The 19,558-nt window shown below is 39.0% G+C and overlaps 1 protein-coding gene across 4 annotated transcripts in view; it reads right to left on the bottom strand.

Moving 5' to 3' along the window:
* Window positions 1–19,558, bottom strand: part of PARD3B (par-3 family cell polarity regulator beta) — a 600,416-nt gene that overhangs the window by 394,144 nt on the left and 186,714 nt on the right. For all 4 annotated transcript variants that reach the window (XM_081312950.1, XM_081312947.1, XM_081312948.1 and 1 more), the window contains 5 exons: window positions 16,923–17,009; window positions 12,657–12,782; window positions 6,242–6,594; window positions 3,399–3,538; window positions 1,487–1,615 (listed from right to left, as the gene is read on the bottom strand). In XM_081312950.1, coding sequence (XP_081169076.1) covers window positions 1,487–1,615; window positions 3,399–3,538; window positions 6,242–6,594; window positions 12,657–12,782; window positions 16,923–17,009 — 835 coding nt within the window. The remainder of the gene's footprint in view (window positions 1–1,486; window positions 1,616–3,398; window positions 3,539–6,241; window positions 6,595–12,656; window positions 12,783–16,922; window positions 17,010–19,558) is intronic.

Below are 19,558 nucleotides of genomic sequence, written 5' to 3'. Positions count from 1 at the left end.
GCACCTCTCCAAATGGAGAGTGGCACCGCCCGTTTGGAGAGGTGCGTGCGCACCTCCCCGAATGGGCGGAGGTGCGCGCGCACCTCCCCAAACCTTTGGAGAGGTGCGCGCGTACCTCCGCGCGAACGGGCCGCGGCGTCGTTCTTTGAGGAAGCTGCCACGGCCCGTCTGCAAAGCTGCCGAAAGCGGCAGATTTGCAGATGGGCCACGGCAGCTTCCTGAAAGAGCGACGCCGCGGCCCGTTCCGAGAGGTGCGCGCGCACCTCCCCGAATGGGCGGAGCTGCGCGCGCACCTCCCCAAACCTTTGGAGAGGTGCGCGCGTACCTCCGCGCGAACGGGCCGCGGCGTCGTTCTTTGAGGAAGCTGCCACGGCCCGTCTGCAAAGCTGCCGAAAGCGGCAGATTTGCAGATGGGCCACGGCAGCTTCCTGAAAGAGCGACGCCGCGGCCCGTTCCGAGAGGTGCGCGCGCACCTCCCCGAATGGGCGGAGCTGCGCGCGCACCTCCCCAAACCTTTGGAGAGGTGCGCGCGTACCTCCGCGCAAACGGGCCGTGGCGTGGTTCTTTGAGGAAGCTGCCGCGGCCCGTCTGCAAAGCTGCCGAAAGCGGCAGCTTTGCAGATGGGCCACGGCAGCTTCCTGAAAGAGCGACGCCGCGGCCCGTTCCGAGAGGTGCGCGCGCACCTCCCCGAATGGGCGGAGCTGCGCGCGCACCTCCCCAAACCTTTGGAGAGGTGCGTGCGTACCTCCGCGCGAACGGGCCGCGGCGTCGCTCTTTCAGGAAGCTGCCGTGGCCCATCTACATTTTTTGCGCGTGCGCGTGCATGGACACACGCATGCGGCTCCCAGTTTTTTTAATTTGTGATGGAACCGGTTCCCGGTGGCTCTTTTACTTTTTTAGGTTGCCGACCCCTGTCCTAGGAGACTAAAGAGATACCGTCCAGGGTGTGAGTCATCCCTGAGAATCTTCCTCACTCTTCCAAGGCAACGAGCCCTGGCGATGTCATCCAGTGGTGTCAGGGAACAGCCCACAATGTCTTGTGCTGTGCTCACTACCCTCTGTAATACTCTGTAATACTTTCCTGTCCGCGGCTGTCAGACCAGCATACCAAACCATACTAAACAAATGGTTGTGAGTCGAGGACTAAATAAGTGTCTGGATAAATCTATTGAGGATGAAGTTGTACTATACTACATGTTAACAGAATGAAAGACAATCAATCTTGCTAATAGCAAAAATTATCAAACCAGCATTTGAAAAAAATCATAACTAGTTAACATTAAATTCAATCAATTTATATAATCTCCTAATTTTAGTAGTACTTTATACTGATTTTGTGTCTTCATCTAGATAAGAGAATTCAAACTTATTATTCTCATTGTCAAACAATTTTGTAACCTCATAAAAACTTCATTAAATTAACATTTTCAACTACTCAATAAACAGTGATACTTTTCCACACATTTTATTTTACAAAGAGTATTACCAGTTCTCGGGGCAGAAAGGTTTCTTCCTGGCGAGCAATGAGCAGGGAAACTATCTCTCCTTGTTTTGTGCTTCTCAGAGTAGCTACAAGTTCTTCTTGAGTTCTGCCACTGATATCTCTACCATTCACCTAATAACACCATAAATGAGCAAGTTAGCAAAAATTGTTAACAATATATTGTTAAATTTGCAATAGTGGCGAATATCTGTAGCTCGGGTGTAGGATGAGGGTGAAGGTTCGTTCTCCGATCTTGTGGGTTGGTTTCCAAATGTTTTGTTACCAAGCTAGGTAACAAACTCCATTGAAGATGTTACTAGCCAGGTAACAAAACGTTCGGAAACCAACCCATAAGCTCAGAGAATGAACCTTCACCCTCATAGTTAAATATTGAGCAATTTAATCCACATGGTATCAAACTGAGGATTGGGGACCTAAGCCATCTAAGCCACCCATCTTGCACATGTTTCAAAGTTTCCTTCCCTACTTTTGCGGTGAGATCTATATCTGGAATTTATATATCAGTGGGTTAGGACGCTGAGCTTGTTGATCAGAAGGTCGGCAGTTTGGCGGGTCGAATCCCGAGTGCCGCGTAGCAGAGTGAGCACCTGTTACTCGTCCCAGCTTCTGCCAACCTAGCAGTTCGAAAGCACGTAAAAATGCAAGTACAAAAATAGGGACCACTACAGTGGGAAGGTAACAGCGTTCCGTGTGCCTTTGGCGTCTAGTCATGCCGGCCACATGACCACGGAGACGTCCTCGGACAAGCGCTGGCTCTTTGGCTTTGAAACGGAGATGAGCACCGGCCCCTAGAGTTGGAAATGACTAGCACGCATGTGCGGGGGAACCTTTACCTTTACTATATCTACTGATATTCCCTGCAAGAATACCACTTCAACCCCACCCCATTCTCCAACAGAAGAAAGCACAGGACTATTGAAGTAGAGGTTTGCCTATGGTTGCATTGGATGAAACTCAAGTAAAATGCTGAGGAAGATGTAAGAATGGAGCATTAAACTTGCCTATCAGAGAAGACATACTTCAAAATATTTCACATCCAAGCCAGATATTGTCACAAAGATTAATTTGAATGTTGATTTCTAATTTTGACTTCTCTCCAACAATCTCATTTTACTTAGGTATGATTTCACTTCATCCAGAACTGCAAATTGTCTATTTGCCTTTGCCAAGTAAAATATGGTAAATTGCTACTGAGGAAAGGTTCTTTTCAGCTGCATCATGCTAAATATACTCAGAGAAACTTGCTTTGTCCTTGCTTTGTGCTTTTTTTCACATTATGTGAGAAACATATTTAACAAGTATATCCAAAACCTGTTTGAATATTGCTGGGAAGGTTTTCTTTTACAAAACAATAGTATCAGCTTCAATAGATCCAAATAATCAATATCATTCAAAATGGTTGAATCTGGAAAGCCATAAATGGGTGAATCTTAAAATTAGCATATTCAGCAGGAGATTTACATCTCCTTAGAGGTGGGATATCCAGGGAGCATTTATTACTTCTGAATTCCAAATTCCAAATTTTGCTCAGGCAAATTTTAAAAGCAAAAATAGGAAAGTATCATGAATGCAAGCATAGGCTTTGAGTATCCAAGAAACGTGACCTCACCTTCAGATTAGAGAAGATAAAAATTATCTAACCAATAACCTTGTTTTGGTAAAAAAAAATGCAGTGAGCAGTTATATTTCCAAAAATATATTTGGCAAAATGCAAACAAATGGGTTATTATAATTATTTTATAATGCACCTGAGCCTATGTTTTACATTAAACAAGTTTGTATCAGTCGAAAAAGCATCATATGATGGCAGAAAAGCTTAGAGCTCTTTGCCCCCATCAAATACTGTTTAATTCATTTAACAGAAAGATATGTACTGAGTAATAGGATTTCCAACCTCCAATATTCTGTCTCCTGAATGCAAACGGCCATCTTTAACTGCTGCACCTCGAGGCAAAATATTCTTTACAAATATAGGGCCAGGACCATGTATGGAGGAGTCCCTGGTGACCACAGTAAAACCTAGTCCTTCAGGTCCTAAAGAATAGAAGAAATATCTGTAATATGAGGCAACCAGCAGCTAACAGAAGGCTCTTCTCTAAAGCTTTAAAATTTAATATTTATATTAATAGGTTTGTTTTGAAAGGTAAGAATAGTAGGATCCATTCCTTGCTTTAGCTAAATTAAGACACCCTGTTCAGCTTTTCTGTGCAGCAACCAAGTGTTTCTTTCATCAGATTTCTTTAAATTCAAGATTAATTCTTTAACATATAGTATGTTTCCCTACTTCCGTTCTGTACATTGTTCTTATGTAAAGCATGCAGTAACTCAAAGAACGAACATTAGCTTTAGTGACATATTACATTAGAAAAGGTCAAAAGGACAGAAGAAATTATCTGGAAGCATTTTTTAATCTGTATAATGAATAGATATTTCTTTTATCCCATCTTTGTTATTTTTACTAAGGGAGTAAATATACCTAATACTCCTTCCTCCTACTAGTTTCCCCACAACAACCTTATGAGGTGAATTGAGCAGAGAGAGAATGTGACTGACCCAAAATCACCCATGTGGCTTTCATGCTGAAGGCAAGATTAGAACACATAACCTAGTGGTTTGTATCCTGGAGTGTTAAACACTAGACCAAACTGACCAATTTTTTTACATTATTATTATTATTATTATTATTATTATTATTATTATTATTATTATTATTATTATTATTATTATTATTATTATTATTATTATTATTATTATTATTATTATTAGAGTGTGCAGTATTCAAGTCCAAACGGGTCAAAAGGCTTCAGCTCTGGCGTGGGCACACTCACTGTATCTATTGGTGACTCCTGAAAGGCGCTTTCCCTTATGGGAACCTTGCAGACTCAAAAAAGTTTTTGCTTGTGTCCAGGAGACACTGCAGAAGTGGCAACTACAGGCTGAACATTTCCATAACTGAAATGAGCCTCATGTAGCTACTGTGTAAGCCCAATGCAACAATAGGTAAAACTGCAGTGCCCACACTGTATCTGAAGCATCTTTGCCAGCTTTAGATTGAGTATAACACGTTGCTAGTATTACAATCTTGAAATAATTTGTCAGAAGTGCTAGTTTAAAATTAGTAAATTTTATTTTCCCATCTTTATGGCTTCTTGAAAATTGGTATGTTGGGAGATTTTATACAAAAGCTTATTGGCTATTTTGTTGTTGCATTAATTACTCCTTAATAAAGCTTTCCAAGAACAAGAACACTAAAACAAGTATGCCCTTCTATATTGTTAACAACCCTAATGGGTCTCTTTGATAACAATTGGCTAAAGAGCAGAATCCTGAGACAAAAAGCAGAAAAGGAAGTCTTTCTTTGATTAAAAAACTTAAGACAGAATTTATTAGGGGAGCTGACCAGAAGCCTAATAGCTCCAGCCTAGAGTTTTGTGGGTAAAACCTTTTAAAACTCATTTGGGGCAGATCATCTGATGTATGTTATAGAATACAGCTTGAAATTGTTTTTCGTGGTGATCTCTACATGCAAGACCTTGCAAGAAGTTCTTTGCAGCCAACACCTAGTAACAACATATAAATAAGCTTACATGTATTCAGACAGGAGGACAGAAAGAGAGGAAAAAGAATGTGACGCCTCTCTAAACAGTTCTGCTCTTAGCTGTACTCAGAGTAGGTAAGTCTATGATATATTTTTGCGGAATGTGGAATAATTTTTAGTGCAAAGGCTTACAATTTGGAAACTGATGCAATATAAAAGCTTGCTAATTGCTACTTTATGCATTATTTCTTTATTCTTGGAGTACTTTATGGACAAAAACATTGAAATAAGTAGAAGCTGAGCCTTTCAAGCATGGGTAAACCATTTAGTGTTTAAATAAATAGTCAGCTGTGTGATTTATCCACAGACTATCCTAATCCTCAATGGAAGACTTTCAAGTGGGTTTTGAGAAGAAGTAAATTGTTGACCTTTTTAATCTGACAGATGTGCGACTTTGAATTTAACATGCAAATATATTGTTGCAATAATTCAGTGTTCAAATTTCAAACTAAATTCTCCTAATTCTGTTCTGTAGTATGATTTCAGGAAACACTGCTTCACTTTAGAAACTGAACGTTCCATAGGAAGCCTTCTTAAATCTTAACAACCAGTGCTGTGCCATGGAATACTGAAAATTATTCAACCAAATCTTATCAATACAGCGGTATCAAGTTATTATTTCATGTTATTATAACATTCCAGCAGATATGTTTGCTGACTGAAAACAAAAGTAACTTTAAAAGTAAAGGAACTCCAACTGGAAAGATTTTTAAATGCAATGTCTGCTGCATACTGTTACCGTACCTGTTTTTTAAATACCCCTGGATACATGGAAGCTGTTATTTGCCAGCTGCCTCCCCTGCATAAGCGCTCGCCTATTTCTGTTTCCAGATAGCATGTCAGCTGCTTTTGCAACGAATGAGTCAAATGTATACCAGATTGTTGGGGGCAATTAAGGACCCAGATTGTTGGGGGCAATTAAGCTGACTTTGTAATAATGCCGCTTGGGGTGTGTATGAAAGCACTAATAAGCAGGCATATACATAGAATGAAGGCTACTGCTAAGCTTGTAAGCCGCCCTGAGTCTTCGGAGAAGGGCGGGATATAAATGGAATTAAAATTAAATTAAAATTAAATTAAATTATATCAACCATATGTAAAAAATCCTATTTGGAAAGTAACAACTCATAACAATTTACCTTTTTTCAGATCAATCCTTATTTTCTTTGCATTTTTCTTGCTGCCAAAACCTATCAATGGGGATAAAGATGGCGATGGAGGTTTCTTATTAATTCTTGAGAAGTTAGGACTCTTGGGAGATGCATGTGTAACAGTCTCTAGATTGTTTGCTTCAGAGAAATCTGGGTCTTTCATCATCATCGACTTTGGATGGGCTGCAGGTGGAAATTTTCCTTTCGAAATATGCTCTGCTTTATTTGGGGAGTACAATGGTGCTATGACTGACTTTTCATATTGTTCACGCCCATACAAAGGGACAACTTCCAGGATGATGTTTTCAGATTTCATTGCTTGGCGGAAAAGATCTTGTGCTCTTGGGGGGAAAAAACATAAAACAGTCTGAGCAATTAAACAATGTAACTGCTTATTAATTAATTTATTAAACTTACACACTGTTCATCTTATTTATATGTGATTCTAGGTAGTTTAAAACCAATAAAACATCAATATAAACTATTAAAACCAGGGCTTTTTTTCTCATACAAGGCTCAGAACAGTGTTCTGGCACCTTTTTTTTTTTTTTGCACACATATACACACGCACACAAAAAAGCTTTTGCACAAGCTGTGCTACTCCCTCTATTGGCTTTCGAAAGCCTATTGGCTTTCGAAAGCCAATAGGAATTGTTGCTGAGCGCGCCAAACTTGCACAGGCAAGTTGTCTTCAGCAAAGACGAGTTGGTAGGAACTTTGCACCCCTCCCTGCTGCCCAAATACACCATCTCAACTAGGTCAGTAATAGGGGACAGGAGTTGGAGGTGGGTTCTGCGCAGGTGGCATCGCTGGCGGGGCGGTTGTGAGCAGGGGTGCTGGTGCTGTGGGAGCCGCGGGGTGTGCTTTTTGTGGGGCGGGCGGCATTGCTGGCAGGGCATTTGCGAGCAGGGGTGGCTGCAGCTGGCTGCCCCCCAAGGCCGGAGTCAGCGCCAGAGCGACTGGTGCTATGGGAGCCGCAGGTCGTGCTCTATACGGTGCAGGTGTCATTGCTGGTGGCATGGGGTGGCGGTAGCGGGCTGCCCCCCAAGGCCGGAGTCAGCACCAGAGCGGCTGGTGCTGTGGGAACCATGGGCCATGCTCTGTGCGGGGCAGGTGGCATTGCTGGTGGGGTGGGGGTGGCGGCAGCGGGCTGCCCTCCAAGGCTGGAGTCATTGCCAGAGCGGCTGGTGCTGTGGGAGCTGTGGGGTGGGCGGCATCGCTGGCGGGGCGGTTGCGAGCAGGGATTTGTGGGGTGGTGGCAGCGGGCTGTCCCCCGAGGCCGGAGTCAGCGCCAGAGCAGCTGGTGCTGTGGGAGCTGCGTCTCTCGTGGAGGACAGAGGGGGAGTTATGGTTTCAATGCCGTCAGGACTGTATTTCCCATGGAAAATGAGTACTCGCAGCTCCTGCTCCTGCACTGAAAAGAGTTTACTCTTTTCTCTACTCGACGGCTGAAACGGCATGCAGTGACAGGTCCAGGAGTGTGTGATGTGAAGGCTGGATTTTCCCCTGTCCTCTGGTAAATGGGTGGACCGCTCCTGGCCCAGCGCAGGACAAAGTCTTGGGCTCCGTAGCTTTTACGGGCAAAAGTGTCTGTTGTAGGCCGGGCAGGCAACTTTGAGGTGAACAGATGGTTGGCCTCGGGCTGAGACCGTTCGCTTTTGACAGCCTGTGTCCCGGAGGACAAGGCCTCTTTCTGCACGTGGGCCGATTCCACCACCGAGGCGTAGCTGTCCATGCTGCGCAATACCGATGCCGGACAGAAGCCAGAGGAGCAGGCCAGGGACGTGGTGGCAGTGGGTGAAGAGGAGGAGGAAGAAGAAGATTGCAAAATGGGGGGGTGAGACCTTCCGAGGAGATGATCTTCATGTTGGTGTTATGCAACACACTGGGCCGCTGCTGAATGTTCTGTGTACGAGGGGAAACTGGGGAGTGTTTGTGAGAGTGTGCGGATGTATGGCTGCTGCTATGCTTAGTGCCTGGCCTCCAGATGGGCATGTGCTCCACTGTGGCCGTGCTGGTCACTACCGATTTCTTGCAGCCCCGCCGTGTAGAGTGGGCCCCATGGCTCCCACAGCACCAGCTGCGCCAGCTCCGGCCCTGGGGGGCAGCCTGCTGCTGACACCCCTTGCGCTACCTGTGACCGCAGCAGTACCGCTGCCCCTGCCTCCTGCGCCCGCCAAGATGAGAGTTCCGGCACCTTTTTTTTTTTAAGAAAAAAGCACTGATTAAAACTATAAATAGTAACATTAAAACTGGTTAAAAATTGAAAAAGAGGGAAGGAAAAGAACAAGATACAAACAGAGAGAAGGTAGGATATTATGTTAGTCCATTAACTATGTCCATTCTTCCAGCACACAGGATTTTCCCTCCCTGCACAAAGGGAAAGGAAATTCCCTTGGCAAGCTGTGGAAACAGACCTCAATCCAACATCCCATCTATGGCCAGCATCCTATTGAATTTCTAGGGAAAACCAGGAGGGGTGTAATGCTTTCCAATAACCGAAAATGCTTTATGAGACATAAAGGATCCATTCTGAGGCTGCTGTGACTGTGAGCTGCTGTTAAATGACCAGTTGTAAGAAGATGACTACGTGCATATATGGAATTCACTAATTAATCAGTAAAGAAAATTCACTTTATAGTGCTTATTATGTTATTTATAGGGGGCATGATGACTCAGTGGTTAAAGACACTGAGCTTGTCAACTGGAAAGCTGACATCCCGAGTTCGAGGCCTGAGTACCATGTGATGGGGTGAGCTCCTGTTACTTGCTCTAGTTCCTGCCAACCTAGCAGTTCAAAACCACGCAAATGCGAGTAGATAAATAGATACCACTTTGGTGGGAAAGTAATAACATTCCATGTGCTTCAGCATATAGTCATGTGAAAAATGAACAGACATCCTGTGAACTTTGGGAATAATAAAATAGTTTGGTTTTAAAAGAAATGTAAATAATGTGGATATTTCTGGAACAAAAAAAATGGAAAGCTGACTTAAAAATAAATATCTAATTTTTATGAAATAAAACTAATGAAGAGTTTGTTAACTGAGTTCTTTGTGTTTTCAAAAAGATGGATTAATGATGTTTATGAATTTTTATTTAGAACAATCTTTGAAATTTTTAGATTGACTACTAAGGAAATATTACAAAATACTAGTAAAATGTTCAGATTAATCAAAAAGATTTGAAATAATAGAAGCAATTAAAAGAGCTAAAACAAGCAAAACTCTGGGACCAGATGCCCACTGAGCGGATTCTATAAAATTTTCAAAGATCAGTTATTTCTTCCAATGAAGGACTTAATGAATTCTATTTTAAGGGGAACCCTATACCAGACGCTTGGAAAGATGCCTATATTTCTCTAATACTCAAAGATGGCCTGGATTTAACTGTAGTTCTTCTGTGAAGAACTACAGACCAATTTCTCTCCTAAATAATGACTACAAACTCTTTGCATCTATTTTAGCTGAAAGATTTAAAAAGGTTTTACAGGATTATATACATGAAGACCACTGTGGTTTTTTACCTAAAAGACAATTAAAACATAATGTAAGAGTAATTTTGAATATAACTGAATATTTACAACAATGTAGAGTCAAGACATTAGTCTTTCTGGATGCAGAAAAGTAGTGGAAAAGATAGATTTTGGATTGGGCTTTATACAGGTTCTGAAGTCCATCTATACACTCCAGAAAGCTCGATTCATGGTTAATGGAGACTTTATGAAACTATGTGAAAGCCAGATGGGAACAAGACAAGTGTCTTTTATCCTCTATTATTTATTGTGGTGTTGGAATAGTAAAATAGGGATATTAGACAGGATAATAGAACAAAAGGACTACAAATTAAAGTGCATAATTACAAATTACCTGCATTTGCCAACAGTTTGGTATTGATTGTGCAACACCCCTAGAGAACATTGAACATGTTAAGAGGAAGAAAGATTAAAATGTTTGGGAAAAATGGCTGGTTTAAGAATAAATAAATAAATCAAAGACGGTAACACCAGCTGCCTGCAATTAGTGCAGGTTCGCGTCCCACCAGGCTCAAGGTTGACTCAGCCTTCCATCCTTCCGAGGTAGGTAAAATGAGGACCCAGATTGTTGGGGGCAATAAGCTGACTTTGTAATAATGCCGCTTGGGGGGTGTGTGTAAGCCCTAATAAGCAGGCATATACATAGAATGAAGGCTACTGCTAAGCTTGTAAGCCGCCCTGAGTCTTCGGAGAAGGGCGTGATATAAATGGAATTAAAATAAAAAATAAATAAATAAATAAATAAAGCTGGAAGATCAGAAGAAATTGTAATTTAAAACTTTTTAAAGTTGTGAAAAAGGTACAGTACTTGGAGGTAACTCTCACAGAGGAAAATTCTAAGCTTTACAAAAATAATTACAGTAAAATATGGAAGGAGATAAAATTGGATTTAAATAGATGGCAAAAAATAGATTTATTCATTAATGGGAAGAATTTCAGCAATTCAAATGAATGTACTAACTAGAATGTTATTTTTCTTTCAGACTATACCGATATTGATTAATTTCCACTTTCAAACAGTGGCAGAAAGGTATATTTTATGATGCTTGTTGTCTGATATGGTTAAAAGACTGAATAACTTTAAAAAGTTACGGCTGTTATACCTCAAATATTTTGATTTGAGATTTGGATGGCATGCTTATCTGTGGTATGACAAAGTAAAAGTTAACCCTTTTTTTAAGATTCATGCTATTAGGCAATCGATTGCATGTGTATAATTGTAAAAGTAGATTAGCTGATAAAAGTGAAGTGACACTTTGGCTATCACCTCATGAAGTCTATATATAACAGAGATGATTTCAAAATATAAATGGATGACATATCGAGACATTGATATTTGGAAAAGAGGGATTTAAGATAGAAGAGAACAACTAGTAAGTGAAGGATTTGCTTATGATTGGGTTAATTATTATAGAATTTTTGAAAGATTTAAATTTGATTTTAAAAAGTTTTGTTTTCACAGGAACTAAATCTGAATTGGACATTAATCTATGTTCTGGAGATGACTACTTGATTTCTAAAATATATAAAATGTTTCTTAAGATGAACCTAGAAGCCGAATACGTTAGAGTGTATGGTAAAATGGGCAAAAAAATTGGGTATAGTATAATGCTAGATAAATGGGAGAATGTATGGATGAATGGACTAAAATGTACATTAAATTATAATTTGAAAGAAATTTTTTACAAAATGATGTATCACTGGTACTTGCCCCAGATAGAGTAGCAAAAATGCAAAAAGGGATTTCTAATATGTCCTGGAAATGTAATCAAAATTCAGGTTAATTTTATCATATTTGGTGCTCTTGCAAATATGTGAAAACATACTAGATAAACATAACAATGACAATGCAGAAAATACTTAAGATACAAATATTAATGAAACCTGAAGTTTTTCTTTGAGGTATGATGGACAAGCCAATTGAAAAACAATTTGGGGTGCTATTCCTTCACAGGGTAACGGCTGCAAGGATTGCACTTGCCAAATACTGGAAAGAAAAAGATGCCGACTGTTGAAGTATGGATTTTGAAATTGACTGAACTAGCAGAGATGGCAAAATTAACTGCTTTGATTAGAGATAATGGGCTAGACAGCTGTATAAGAGAGTGGAAACCGTTTGTAGTCTTTCTATGTGCTAAATATAACAGATGGCTAACAGAGGGATTTGAAGATTAGTGTAATGTTTAGCTCAAACTGTTGACTGCTTTTTCTTCTCTCTCTCTCTCTCTCTCTCTACACACACACACACACACACACACACACACACACACAAATTTGCAAAAGGAAAGGAGAAATTACTGCTTTTTCTTTTCTTTCAGAACCCAGCCAGGGTGGATCCTACATGTTAAATGTTAAATTTAACTGAACACTTTCTCCTCTTTTTTTGTACACTATTTTTTTCTTTTTTGTTGTTGTTAGGGTTCAACGTTTGCTTTTGTTTCATTTCATTTTTGTTTGTTTTACTGTTTTGTATTTTATTCTCTGTGATAAAACAATAACAACAATAAACAGTAATAATAAAACATTTGAGAATATAGCAACAGGAGACAAGCATGAAAGCCAAATGGGTGACTCTGGGCTAGTCAATCTCTCTCAGCCCAACTCACTTCACAGGATTGTTGTGGGGAAAATAGGACCAGAAAGATAGGTTGGTTATGTTTGCCACTTTGACTCAATTATAAAAATAATAAAAGTGGATACAAATAAATAAAAAAATACTTTTGTTCCAGATATCTTTACTAGAAAAATATTAGTGCTATACACTATAAAGAGAAAAAAGAAATTTAAATTATTTTGTTCAGTTGTTTAAATTTTGAAACTTTGGATTGATCAGAAGTGAAAAAATAAGGAAAATGAAGAAAAACTCACTGTGCAAAGGTTTTATCTGCAAGTTCAATATTGTTAATTTTCACAATGCATTCATTTTCATAGAAAAGTCCATCCCGCTTAGACCGGCTATTTTCCTCAATGCCACGGATGAAGAGTCCTAAAATTCTGGAGGAAATGTAAAATACATTTAAGTGAAGTTTAAATCATCTGTACCAGGTTGTGATTCAAAATTTGCTTCTGTGCTCCATGAAAAGAAAGATCATTTTCACAAGATTTCCCTTTCCCCTTGAGTCTATCGAGTGTTTACTTAATTCACTGCATCTGTGCAAAATAAATCAATATGAATTTCTTCCTACTTTGCACAGAATCTCTGTACTGTATACAGATGCTGGGGAGCTGCAAGAGATGCCAGTGTTGGGCAGAATATTATGTTCGTCCTGGTTTGGATAATTTTTCACTTGTTGATTTTGAAAATCTGGAGAAGTGTGAACTTTCTTCCTGCTGGCTGACAGTGTGTGTGTGTGTGTGTGTGTGTGTGTGTGTGTGTGTGTGTGTGTATCAAGAACAGTATTTAGAAAACATTGTATTTGCTTGAAAAGCCTGATGATTATTGTTCAGTCTCAAAAGAATTGCTTCCGGCTAAAGTGATGGAGATAGGAATGGCCTCACAACTCCAGATTTAGCTGAATGACATTGTATCTGGGTCTACTTCAATCAAGATTTTGGCTGGGATGTGGAATTGAGATTGCTTAGATTCAGAGATGTAAGGTCTCAAAAAAATTCTTTTCCAAGATTTATTTTTAATTTGTTATTCTATAGAAAAGCCTAGAAAACAAGTTAAAAGGCTAAATATTTCTTATTATCTTATTTTAAATGATACTTTAAAACGATATGATAGAAATGGACCTAAGTTTGGAAATGCTCATACCATACCAAATCAATAAAGTAATCTTAATTTCTGATCCAGAAATAGAGGAAAAGCTTTCAATATTCAAAAGGCCAAAATATTCAGAAAAAAATAGTGATGCATTCAGAAGGGGAATGCAATTTAATATGACAAAGACAAAATTCAAGATTTAATGCCTGCCAGCATGTTCTTGAAAGATAATCTCCATTTGTAGCAAAGATTTTTAAGAATTTATAACAATCATTTTAATTTCATACTCATCACATCTTTGTATACATTTATAGAATAGCTATGATGTATACTTCTATATGTATACATACACACATATAGAGATATACATGTGTGTGTTCGTATTCGTGTGTATTTGTGTGTGTATTTAAAGTAGCCATAATGCTATAGCTATAACAGGTATTAAAATTATTTCTCCCTTCCTGAGTTTTAAGTATATGTCAAGACAGAGATGCTGAATCCATGCCTCAGGGCTCAATCTTCTCTATCACTCTGTTTCATAACTGCTGTACATGAAGTTCCTAGGGGGGATTGTCTGATGGGCACCAAAAATATTTGCTGGTAATATTCAGTTATGTATCTAGGATATATAGGAGTTGTGGTGAAAATCTTGACCCTTTATCTCAAATTGTAAAGATCTGGATGGGAAGAAGCAGGTTGAGATTCAACCCCAACAAAATGGAGTGGCTGTGGATTCAGGCTGTTGGCTGTTGGGAAAATTCCATTATCAGATCTGGACAGAGGTATGATTTCTAAGGGGGAAAATGGTGTGTTATCATGAGATGTCTCTGAATTCATTTCTGCTGGAGCAGATAGAAGCTGTGGTGAGAAAGGCTATTGTTGATTGACTATAGTCACTCAACACCCTTCATCTCATGGATGAATTACTGTACAGTAATGTACTCTACATCTTAAAACTGAAGCAAATGAAAAATGCAGGGGTCCACCTGTTAACAGGTACAATGCAGTAATAATATGGTAGGGAGGCACATTAATTGTTCATTTGTTTCCAGGTGTACTTCAGGGTCATGGTGATCATTTTTAAAGTCCTATATTGTTGGAATCTGGCAATCACCAATATTCCTTGCTCCACATAGAATCTCCCCACCCAAGGTTTACCTGCATAGTATGACAAGAAGAGCACAGAGGGCATATTAGCAAATGTGTATTATTTTAGGGAAAAATGAAGGAATTTGGGATCTTTACCCAAGTAGTACTATTCTGAATGAGAGTCTATCTGAGTATAGTGTGTCCCAATACAAACCACTTAATAGCTAGATGAGGTTTCCTGCACTATGTACAAAGAAATATTTGTTTTAATATCTATCTGTGATGCTGAAAGGCTGTGATGTTACTTTAAATTGTTTGAAAAACTTTTCCTTTTCTCTCAGAAATTTCCTGTATTAGATAAAAGCTTTAATTGAAAAGTATGCTTCTCTCCATCACCTGTAAATACATTTGTAAATATTCAGGAAAAGATATAGAGGACTTGATCACTAAAAGAATCTGGATGAAACCAGCAAATGGTCTTCTTTATGTATGCCTAAATTACTTCCATATGCATATAATATTCTTATTGATTTTCTCTTCCAGTTCCAGAATTTTTGAGTTTATCAGTCCAGCTAACATTTATGGGAACATTTTGAAATACAGGACTATTGCAACAGGCCCAAGCAGTAAAGTTGTTATGCAGAAAGTAACATCCAGCCTATATTAGATGGTTAGCATATCCAGTGAAAATCCAGATTTACAACATTGAAAATCTACTGGATGTAGTTATGTAGCACAAGTTCAGTTATATATGTGGTAATTATTTTCCTCAAAACTAAGCTGCACCTGTTTCTGGAAGATGGAGATCTCACCCAGCAGTGCTAATACTAATTTACATGAGACAACTGGCTTTAGTAGTGTCATGCTAATGATACTCATCCCTACTTAGGCCATGACTCAACTACATGTTTTTATCTGCTCTGATTTCTTACATTTTGGAATTACAGTTACTTGTGTGCCTACCTATTTGTTTGCTTGACATCTGGATTGTCTATAGATAGCCTTTAAATTTTTATCAGAAATATTAAAATACCTCGCATGAAATAGAAATATTAACCATTAACAATGTTGCCTGTATTGTTGTTATAATGGAAAGAATGTTTTTATTAAAATGTTGTTGTACTCTCTATGCTAAATTTGGGTTCAAAATTATTGAGGAAATTTTGAAAACAATAGCAATTTTCTAGGTTTTAATCAAATGATCCAAATAATCAAATTAAAAGCCAAGGCTAAGACTTTTTTTAACTACATGTTATTGACAAAGTTGTAGGATATACTGGGAAGTTTATTTCAGGAAAAGGCAATGACAAACCATTGCTGTTCTATTGCCAAGAAATTATATGAATGTGCCACCAGGAATCTGTATCATTCTTTACAGATCAATCCATGTTAGTCTAGGTGACAGAGGTATACCTTCAGTTATCAGTTTTGGATTCTGCATAGTAAATGTGCAGTCCAGTATGTCAGTACATTTTATAAAGGGATTAAAAGCCACAATCTGCTTTCTCAGTCCTTTGCCTTTCCAAGCTGATTAAACTGTTCATACAGGACTGGCCCTAATGTTAAGGGGTTATGTTTGTTGGCTTAGGAGGAAGAGGATGTGTTCCTCCATAAGAAAGGGTCAAAAAAGAGAAAATCTATCCATAATCCAAGGGATCTGAACAACTATAAACCAGCCTCAAATGTACACCTCCTGGAAAGCAAATCAAAATATCTTTGGCCATGTAATCCTGTTGCATGTGAATTTAGTGATTATCTTGATTTATTTAAATTACCCCTTCAGCTATACTCACCTTGGTAGATGATGTATGCTGAAAAGTGCAGAGTATAATCCTACTAGTTTTAGTTCTGGTCTTTTGTCATTGGCTATATGAAGTAGATGGTATTGGAGGTCTATTTGACAGACTTCACTAGAACAATTCTCTAGCAAGTGTTTTGCTATCCCAATGAACAACCTATAAACCTGCAAATCAAGTCAGGTACTCTTTCTTAGGCTCTTTCAACATAAGAGAGGAAGCCTCTGTCTTTTGAGAAGTTGAGCCATCCTCCACCTACAGATGGTTTAGGGAATGAATATTAGCCTTCTTATTAAGGTGAAATCAGCAGTCATACTCACAGTTCAACATCTGGATCACAGATCTTTAAAGGTGCTTCTCTTTGGTCAGGCTTTTAATTATGAATTGGTTTTAACATTAGTTTTAGCTCATGCTTCAACAAAATAAAAAGGTTATGATTTTCAATATGTACACTGTGTTAAGTATATATTGGTGCTGATATCTGGAAAAAAAATCTGATGACATTTTCCACTGGTTTGTTTCTTCATAATAAAAATATCTTACCTTCCACTTAACGATGAAAAGTATGGTACCACATGGATCCCCAGTGGGCCTCCTTCTCCAGGTATCTCTACAATTCTTGTCACACCACTAAGAAAAAGGGAAAAGCATAAATTGTCTTCAAAAGAAAGCAAGACAAGCAGAGAGATTATTCTGAGGTCCTAAGAGGCACTTATTGTACCTCAATATCTTTTACTAATCCCTGAAATAAATTATCATTCTTAACAACTTGCAGTTTCATAAGACCATTCCTTTAATAGCCAGATCATAAAAGTTGTTCTACTCTATGAGGTAGATTACACAATCTCTTCAATATATTGGTAATTGCTAAATATGCCTATGAAAACCCGTTTGGTACAGTGGTTAAAGCATCTACACTAAAAATTGGGAGTCCATGAGTTCTAGTCCTACCTTAGGCACAAAGCCAACTGGATGACCTTGGGTCACTCACTTTACCTCAGCCCTAAGAAGGAAGCATCAATGGCAAACCACTTCTGAAAAATCTTGCCAAGAAAACTGCAGGGCCTAGTCCAAGCAATCACTAGGAATCAAAGCCTCACTGACTTGAAGCAAAAAACACAAAGCCTATGCACAACAAAACTGCATATCTACATATGGAAATAATTAATGTTCAAATTGTCCACATGAATCAAATTTATTTAAAAAAAACCATTATGATATATGCTACAGCTACAAAATGTGCTACATAAATTAGACCCTTTTTACCTATACACACTTTCTTTTTAGATCTATTAGATTCTTAGATCTATTAGGAATACAACAATGGAGAGGGGTGATTTTTTTCTGTTTAACCATCCTTTTTGTTGTGCATCCTAAATTCAGGGATGTCTTCTTTAATGTAGAATTTTTTGTGCTCTATAATAGTAGCAAAAAGAATAATCCTTAGGAAATGGAAAATACCAGAAATCCAGGAATAAATGGCTGGATTTCAGAGATATGTGATTTAGCAATTTTGGAGAAAATTATATATTTGGTTAATTGAAAATGTCATATTATCTCTACCTTGGGGAAAAAATCTGAACAAGCTTGGTCAACATTAAAAGCTTATTTTTTCTTTTTACAGATTTACAAAATCAGGTGAGCTTGGAATATAGTTGCTTTTTTGTTTCAATGTTCTTTTATGTATTTTCTTGTGTGGAGTTCTTATTTCCTTTTGTTTTTCTCTATGGTAAATTGTTTATTTTTACTTTACGTTATTTTATGTATGTATGAAAATGGAATAATAAAAATATTTGTGTCAACTGTACAAATGAGCATGGCTGTGGCCATTTTCCTTCTCATTCTAGGTTGCCACATAGAACAGGGGGAGGGGAGTTGTCCAGGTGCTTCAGTAGTCAAAATAATCTTTTGTCCCATGGGAACCTAGGTCATCGGCTGTTCCTGAGACTGGAGACTGGGTGTTTCATAAAAAGCCCACCAAATAATCATACTGGGGAACATAGTTGCTTACATAGCTTTTGTGGGTGGGACATTTAACTTTGTATTGGGGAATTGTTGTTATGTATCCAGACTTGGTTTCACTTTTGACCATGCCGATATTTTGTAACTAATAAATATGTTCTTTGTGGAATTTGCAAGCCTCGGAGTTCTGCTTTATTCATCTCTGTCGGAACCATGACAATTTGTTTTTGTTAAACAAATTGAGAACTAAATTTTGATCAATTCTAGAGGAGGAGGAGGAGGAAATGAAAAGGGGTAATACTTTACATTATGTCCAATAAGACATAACTACAGAACCATGGACTCCTGCTTCACTTGTTTAATCCTTCGCAGACAGATGTAAAACACCCAAAGAATCCATTACCTGTTCGACATCTTTATATATTAATGTAAAGAACAAATTGTGGCTGATTTCTTTATTTTTAATGTCTATGTAGCCTATTTTAGAGGCTATATCTAGGAAGGTACAGCTATACAAATAGTCCTCAGTTTCTGGCCACTCGTTCAGCAACTTTCAAAGGCTGGTCCTCAAAGTTAAGACCATTGTAGATTCCCCGTGTTCATGTGATTGCAATTCAAGCCCTTAGCAACCAGTTTGCAATTACAAGGGGCGCAGCATAACATGAAGGGCATTTGCGAGCTTCCCTGCCAACGTCTCACAAACAAAGTCAATGGGAAGCTGGCAGGAGGTAGCAAGTCACCCCTGCTGCTTTTTCACACATCTACCCACACTCTGTAGCACCCCTTTATGCCGCCACCACTACCACCCCACCAGCTTGTGGCTCTCTCCCACCAGCCTTCTTTCCTGGGATTCATACCTCTTCCAAAGACATGGCCAGGGGAGATCCTCACTTAATGACCCATGCAGCCCAGGGATTATGGTGGCAACTGAGACTGCTGTCACTACATGAGGTGGTCATATGACATCACCCTTTACAACCACATCACTTAGCAAAGGAAATTCCCATCTCAGCTGTCATTAGAAACCCGAGGACTTTTGGGATGTATTAAAACATAACTTCATAAACTGGCTCAAGACTGACTTGCTTCAATAGAAAAAAAAATCGCAAAGGAAAGAGCATTACACTTAGATTTGTGCCTGTACGTTCATACAATATTTATTCTTGTATTTGAACTATGCCTGCCTGTAGGATGAACACTAGAGCTGCTGGCATAAT

Source organism: Vipera berus (assembly GCF_964194415.1).
Source record: "Vipera berus genome assembly, chromosome: 1".
Lineage (NCBI taxonomy): Eukaryota > Metazoa > Chordata > Lepidosauria > Squamata > Viperidae > Vipera > Vipera berus.
The sequence above is the reverse complement of the archived record's forward strand: the minus strand, read 5'-3'. Positions and strand labels throughout refer to the sequence as shown.